Genomic DNA, 7,671 nt, shown 5'->3' with positions numbered 1-7,671 from the left:
TGGAGAGAGCAGAGCCGGCTGCTTCGCCGGGGGGGCTTTAATCTCTTCGGTTTCTTTCAAGTTACTCTTTTCAGTTTCTGCTTTGGCTTAGTTCTTCAGCTTCCTTTTCACCTATATTTTTGTAATGATGCTCTCTGTGTTTTCCCTTTAGCATTACTGCTGGAGGTGTAATGGATGTTAACACCGCCCTCCAAGAAGTGCTGAAGACCGCACTTATCCATGATGGCCTAGCTCGTGGTATTCGTGAAGCAGCCAAAGCCTTGGACAAGTAAGTGTTGTGTTCCCACTTTGTTTATGGGGAATAGCAAAGCTGGGTGAGGTATGTGGTCGTGAGGTGTGTTAAAAGACATACACTGGCCACTTTGTGTATGTGTTTAGTTGAAAGTTTTTGCAAGACCATGGATTTTTGTTTTGTTTTTTTTTTTCCAGTGAGTTTTGTCTTTTGCTTTCTCTGTTTTGGGGTCTTTCACTGTGATCTTAAAATACAGATGCTATACTCAGTGACTCCAGAAAAACAGCATCTGGTGTATTAAGTTCTGTTTTCATGATCCTGGTGCCGCTGAGTTTTCTTGTGGATTGGTTTTGTGACAGAAATGTAATGGTACTGGCAGTATGTAGCTATGGAAATCTGGGTCTTAAGAATCTAGTGTTTTAAGAAAGTATAAACTCTTTTCAGAACTTTCTAAGAATTTTATTTGGGAGGGTTAATACATGTGTCAGACTTAACCTGGAAGAGTTGGTGTAGTTTTTATGGAGAAAAACTGAAATTCATAGCTTACCTTTTTGCTAGCTTCATTTTTTTGTGTTGCAGCTGTAAATAATTGTGTTGGTACAATATCAAAACAGTATTAAACTTGTCATATATGTGCCCACCATGGCAATAAGTTAGGATTTCTTAGTAGGGTGAATGCTATATATACATGTGTATATATACACATACATGCACACCTGTGTGTGTGTGTCTGTATCATTACAAGAATAGACAGTGCTTAAGTGTGATGCTACAGTGTTTGAGTGATGACTTAGCAGTTTGTCGGATACCCCTTCACCCCTCTTATGGGTGAGAACAGCAGTCTGACAAACCTGTATGCAAAAAGGTCTAAGATATAAGGTACCAAATAATGGAAGAGAAATATGACTTAAGAGACTGACAGCTAGCTTGTAAGAGTTCTTTTGAGTTCAACTGCAACTATATATGCTGTGTGTTAAGAGGATGATGTGTGTACAAGGTTTATATACATTTGTGTGTGGTGGTTTTTGCTGGTAAATGTTGTTTTTGACACATTCTGGCGAAACTCGAAGGAGGCTATAGAGAAAAATGACATGATGTGTGTACAAGGTTTATATACATTTGTGTGTGGTGGTTTTTGCTGGTAAATGTTGTTTCTGACACATTCTGGTGAAACTCATAACGAAGGAGGCTATAGAGAAAAATGATTTTGCTTGCAGTAGTCAAATTACATTAGGTTAAGCATAGAAGACCTATACAGCTCTTTTTGTTGTCAGGTATCCCTTTGGTATTCTTAACATTGTACCACAGTATACAAAGATCCTAATTAGAATTGGGGCCCTGTCATAACAGCTTCTTGGAACGTAAGTAGCAAAGATTGTTCTGAAGAGCTTATAACAACTTGACATGGAAATTAAAGCTTTTAATAATTACAATTCTAATGTTAAATTATTGTAAACTGTGGCAGGCAAGAAAAAGCAACTTGTAACTTGGTTGCTTTCTAACAGTGGCACCAGTTCTTTATGGGACTTGGTGTTAATTCAGTCATTATGCCTTTTTCCAGTGGCTGAGTGTTTGTTTAGTGAGGTTTTTAGAAGATTTCAAAACTGGAATAGAGTCCATAATAAAACTAACAGTGTATGAGTAGTCTGTTACCTATTTGCAAAACGTAAAAAGTAGATCATATAAAAAGTATATTTAGTATTTCAAAAGCATACGGTGTCTCAAAATGAAAACCTAAAGTGGTTGTCTAGGACTGTATGTGTTGAATTTTGTTTTTTGTGGTTTTGGTTATTAAAGTTTAAGCAGCATCTGAAGCTACAGTTGGCAGTTTTCATTTTTTTTAGACGCCAAGCCCATCTTTGTGTTCTGGCTTCAAACTGTGATGAACCCACGTATGTAAAGTTAGTTGAAGCACTTTGCGCAGAACATCAGATTAACTTAATAAAGGTGAGTGTTGGAACTTCACACACAAGTTGGGAACAGTTACGCTGCTTGCAATATAAGCTGTTTGTTTCAGCATGTGGAGAGCTGAACCTTTGAAACACTGATTCTGTATGTGGTTTGTGTCCTGTATAAGAAATAGAATTAATGCTGCTAGTGGTTGTGGCTCGAGGGAGGAATCTTAATGTGACTTTTTCTTCAAATTGACACACTTGAAAGCTGTACAATGATGATACTTTGGCTCCCTCTTCTGATACGTCTGAAGAAAGCAGCCATCCGTTACCCAATACTTCTGAGAGTACAGCAGCTTTTTTGCTGAACGCAGTTATGTTAGAAGCGGCTAGTTCTAATGCAATGCAATGTTTTACACAGGTTGATGACAACAAGAAGCTGGGTGAATGGGTAGGTCTCTGCAAGATTGACAGAGAAGGAAAACCTCGCAAAGTTGTGGGCTGCAGTTGTGTGGTTGTCAAAGTAAGATGGTGCTTATTTCTTGACTTAGAAAAACAAGCAGTAAATATAAGGTTGCTTTAGATGAGGAACTATTAAATAAAGCTCTTAGATTTTTATTTTTTTAAACGGTTACTTTACCTTGTTGACAGTGAAAATAAACTGCTTCCCTGTTCCATATCCCCTTTTGTGTTTATCTAAAATACTCGTATTTATTTTGCGAGTTAATGGTTGTGTCCTTAAAGTGTCTATGCCTGCTTGCCAGTAAGCGTTAAAGGAAAGACCTTTTAACTAGAAGAGGTTGTTTTGCTTCGAAAAAAACGCCAGTTGAATGTGTCTGCTCAACTTGAAAATGTTTTGCAGAGCATATTTTAAAATGACACTGGTAAAGTAAAGCCACAGTACGAGCCTTGCAGACTTTGTTGTCTTTGAGGTCCCAGAAGATGGCTACATCTTCACGATAGAGTAATGCCTTCTGCATGTGTGGTTGTGCTTTTGCTGCTGTTTCACATGCTTTACTTGGCGTTCTTTAAGCAGAAATGAAGAAACTGGATTCATGCCGATGTGTTACACTTAAGTGAAATACAATAGTCCTTTATTAGAGAATGAAGAGAAGGGCAGAGTGCTTGAGGTTACTTGTATGGAATTTTGGGAATATTTGGGAATGCCTTTAGAAAAAGTGACAGAATCTGTTTTTCTGTTAAAAATAGCTTGTAGAGTTTTGAATGGGTCTGCTTGTTATTAATGGATTATCTTCTGTTACAGGACTATGGCAAGGAATCTCAGGCCAAAGATGTCATCGAAGAGTACTTCAAGTGCAAGAAATGAATGGAAAATAAATTTTGAACCTGACTATTGTGTGTGTCATTAATGGGTGGGTACCTGTGGAATAGTTCTTTGAGTTGCAGAGGATAACATCAGAAGATGGAAGGACTTTGCAGGTCTTGGTTTAGTTTATTAGTATGTTAACACTGTCAGCTTGCTAAAAAGATGTCAGTCCCTGCCATTCCTGTTCTAGGTGCTTCTGTTTCCTTTTCCTACCCCAGAGGTTACCACCTTACAGAACATTGCACAGCTTCTTAGTTGCAAAAATGCTGATGGTTACTGCCTTAGTTTGGGTTTGCTTGGGCTTGTGCTTCTGCAGGGATTCTGAGTTGTTAGGGAAAGTCTGAAATACTGCTGCATCTGTGATGAAAATTTGGCTCCCTCTGAAACAAATGAGAACAGCCTTAACCGTTACCCAAATCATCTGAAAAATTGCAGGAATTTTTTAAATTCTATCTTAATTTGTTCAGGGAGGCTACTTGGCACAAGGTGTGTTTTCTTGATGTTTCCCCCCCACCTCATTCAGTTCTGAAGTAAACTGTGGGTGGGGAATTAGCTTCTTACAAGAGTATTGTGTACTTACAGATCTGATTCTGTAGGAGTTCTCAGTAGTCAAGTTAGCCAAGTAGATAAAATCTCACTGCTCAAACACAGTGTTGAACTCTGACTTGCCCACTGTCTTGGTTTCTTTAGTAGCTGGGTGACATACAGAGCTTGTGTTTTTGTCAATTTTTTTGCTTTGTGACAGTAAGGAGGGTTTGGGACTGGGATTCAAGCTTGCTTTCCTTTCTCCTTCAAGTTTTGTTTCACATTTTCTGTGGAGCAGCTCTAAGGAATTGTACGATTACGCTGATAAGGGCTATGTGGGGCTGGGCATCTGGACTGAGGAGACAACAATGCCTGTTTATTTCTCAGGCTCTTGAGCTTGAGTTTTCATTGTAGTTTGTAAGCCCTTTTTTGATGTCCCCAGTCATTCAACTATTGTAGAGGCAGGCATCTTGTCCAGATGGGCTGGGCTCAGATTCATATTCTTAGAGTTCTCATTAAAGCTCTTGAATTGTCTTTTGGTTTTGGCCCTGTCACAGCTTTCTTGTAGCTAGATCTGGGTGACTGGAATTTTTGAGAGGTTCCTGTAGTTGCATTTTCAGGTGTACTTAATGATGAGGTCATCTGTTCCAAGTCTGGTTAAAAACAAGAAATGTGTCTTAGTGCTGAACTTACATATGTTCAGTGTTGTCTGTGAATTTCTTGGTACAAGGGGTTAAACACAGCTCTTAACATTTTGGTCAATGTCAAGCTAGTATTACCAATAGAGGGATGTTCTTAACACAAATGTACGAATGTTACCATTTTCCTTTGGGACGTTTTTGAATATAGTTGAAATTACAGGAATTCACTCCTGTAGATAAAAGCCTTAGTTGCAGATCTTATTTCATTAAATTTCAGGGGGGTTCTAAACACTGAGAATAGGAATAATTCGTAAGAATATTCCTTTTTAAATGGAGATGAAAGACACTTAACTCTTGAAAAATTTCAGTTGTCAGTTGAGTTTGGCTAATAATTTTGAGTATCTGACGTGTGTAAAATGCACCAAAGCACACTTCATCTTTTGTCACGTCTTAAGAAGCTACATCTTCCAGGAGTTTTGGATAAAGTAGTTATGCTATTTGTTCTTTCTATTTTTACAATGTTGTTTGCAGCTACATTCTAGAGAAAGAATTATCTGAAGTGGTGGTGGCAGTCTTATTGAAAATTGATGGTTTGCTTTTCCTTGGCTGGCTGTTTTATCATAGTTAAATTCACAAAGGGATTGGGACCCAAAACTGCAGCTCAGTACCTGGGTTCAATGGCCTGTGTGTTGAGGCTGAAAATTGTTTCTTAATTGAATATGCTTCTGTACCGGAGCGTTTTTTACCTGCTAGGAGTAGTAAAGTCCTGTTAATTCCTTAATCTCTGGACACAGGGTAATGTGCAATCCAGTAAACCTGTCCAGGGTAGTGGGTAAAGATTTTGAAAAAATTAAATACATAGTCTTAGATTCTCAAATTTGAGTAAGTCTTTGCTAAGCTTGTGTGAGTAAGCTGAACTTTTCTAAGTGTTTGGCTTTTTGGCTAAAATACAGTTTTTAATTTTGTTGGGGTTTTTAACAGTAAATGACCCAGGAGGATGGAGAAGAACATAGTCCCCAATTCACGTATACCTTGCTAAATACAAAGGGAGTTCAGGCAAGTAAATAATGTATAGCTGTTTACTTTCTGGATGCATACGATTTATGTGAAGTTAACCTGCTTAAGGTTTTAGGGCTGTTGGATAAGATTTTAGTTGCTTCAGCATGCCCAAACAATAGACTTATTAAATTTGATTTGCCCTTTGAAGTGAAACTGAATTTAGCTTGAGGTCAACTCCACATGGAAAACTTCTGCTGGTAGAGCTTTCTCATAAGTCTTAATGGTATCTTGTGATGTGAAGCAGTAATACCAACATATACTGAAGTTTGAGGGAACTATTTTATGATTTGCTATTGGGGGGGAAAAATAGGATATCCATGGAAAAAGGAAGAAATGTTTGTGTCTATGTGAACTGTAATTGAGATTATTATCTTGAAGTGAAAGGAAAAGGAACTATCACTGAAAAGCGTGAGTACAAATAAAGTTGCTAACCTATTGCTTTAATAAAATTCTGAAGAAGTCTGTTGGTGCTTTACCTCCATAGAGGATATGGAAGGCTGTTCACCTTGTGTATTTAATACCTGAAGCTGTTCCCTTCTCCACTTCCCTCAAGATTTCTGGAGAAAACTGATTCAAAGTAACATGCTGCGTTTTGGTATCATCACAGGATTTCCTGCCAAACTGTAATACTGTAGAGAAACAGGGTATGCAGGGTGAAGAAAAAGATGTTCTGGGAGCATTCACAACCTACAAGAAGGTTGCAGTAAGATTGTGTTAATTTGGTTAGGCTAGAATAGTACAACAGCACCAGTTTCAGATTGGCACTATAAAGGCAGGGAGATGTCTGTTTTCATCTGAGTTTGTATACTGCTTTTTACTTCAGACAGGAGCAGTGAAGTTCTTTATAACAAGTTGTTTTTTAGTTGTGGGGTTTTCTTTAAAGCCATATATGAGAAAAATAACTTCTTCATTATCAAAATGATTTGTGTTTTGTTTAGTATGGGATACTGGATGGAATTGCTACTTCAGCAGTAGCTGGGTTATGCATTCCCTCTTAATTGCTCTAAAGTATGATCAGTTAACTCTTGGGAAAAGGAGCTCAAGTAAGGAGCACTGTAGTCCACAAGCAAGTTTGCTAGGCAGCCTTCCTTTTGCAACAATGGAATGATGCCTCAATATGACTTCAGGGCTATGATTTTTTTTTTTTTTTAAATAAGTCACCTGATCATTTTACATAGTGGTGAATATTAATACCAGGGAATGACCACTCTGAGCCAAGGTTTTTTCACTGGAACAGAACCAACACTTCTTAAATATTTTTTCCAGAAGGAGTTGGGTTGAGATCTTAATATTCTGGGTAAAATGCTTAGGTATCAAGTTGGGGTTTTTCCTGTAATGTTTTGTTTCCTGGAAGTGACCTTAGAACCTATTCAGGGTCAGTGCTGGAGAACTGATTAAGACTCAGTTTACTTTATACTTACTTTACACTTACCATTGTCTCTAGTGTTTGATTTATTTTTCAAAAATTTCCTGAGAACTAAATTCCATTTAAACTTTCTGGTCCACCTTAGTCTTTTGTGAAGGTTAATTTGTTTTATATTCAAACTGGCTGAGGAAGTTGATTGCTACTCTTTCTTCATACTGGAAGACAGCATATGCTTCTCTGAGACCTCTGCTTTCTAGACTGAAGGGACACAGTTTCTTCAGACTTTCTTGATAAATGATATTTTTGTTTTGCTGTAGAAGATGTATTGATATTGATGCATCCTGCAGGATTTCATGTAAGGTTTCAGAGGAGTAGACTTTGAATTACTTTTTAAATTCTAGCTACTGTAGTCATCACCCTAAAGGTATCTGTTACCTGTCCCCTGAAAGGATGTGGTTAGGATGTGTTAAATGTGAGACTGGGAATTAAAGACTTGGGAGTTAGTGTTCCAGGACTGACCCTAACTGTTCTGTTGCTGATTGTGTTTAATGTCCCTTGCAGGCTTTTGCTTTGAAACAGGGATAATGTAGAATGATTTACTCAACAATGCATGTTTTGTGGCTTTTCGG

At 37.9% G+C, this 7,671-nt stretch overlaps 1 protein-coding gene and 3 non-coding genes across 4 annotated transcripts; all 4 read left to right on the top strand.

Moving 5' to 3' along the window:
* The first annotated feature begins 156 nt into the window (after positions 1–156).
* On the top strand, positions 157–3,482 carry RPS12 (ribosomal protein S12). Its single transcript, XM_010168510.1, has 4 exons — positions 157–268; positions 2,077–2,179; positions 2,546–2,647; positions 3,389–3,482. Exons 1-4 carry the CDS (start codon positions 171–173, stop codon positions 3,449–3,451), a joined length of 366 nt encoding a protein of 121 aa, XP_010166812.1. The 5' UTR covers positions 157–170; the 3' UTR covers positions 3,452–3,482.
* LOC114818577 (small nucleolar RNA SNORD101) lies at positions 1,009–1,083 on the top strand. The gene has a single exon (XR_003766202.1). It is a non-coding gene; the product is annotated as a small nucleolar RNA SNORD101 (small nucleolar RNA).
* On the top strand, positions 2,392–2,478 carry LOC114818587 (small nucleolar RNA SNORD100). Its single transcript, XR_003766208.1, has one exon. It is a non-coding gene; the product is annotated as a small nucleolar RNA SNORD100 (small nucleolar RNA).
* LOC114818580 (small nucleolar RNA SNORA33) lies at positions 2,944–3,078 on the top strand. Its single transcript, XR_003766203.1, has one exon. It is a non-coding gene; the product is annotated as a small nucleolar RNA SNORA33 (small nucleolar RNA).
* Positions 3,483–7,671: the final 4,189 nt, after the last annotated feature.

This window comes from Antrostomus carolinensis, unplaced genomic scaffold (genome assembly GCF_000700745.2).
Source record: "Antrostomus carolinensis isolate BGI_N321 unplaced genomic scaffold, ASM70074v2 scaffold9870, whole genome shotgun sequence".
NCBI classification, from domain to species: Eukaryota; Metazoa; Chordata; class Aves; order Caprimulgiformes; family Caprimulgidae; genus Antrostomus; species Antrostomus carolinensis.
The sequence above is the reverse complement of the archived record's forward strand: the minus strand, read 5'-3'. Positions and strand labels throughout refer to the sequence as shown.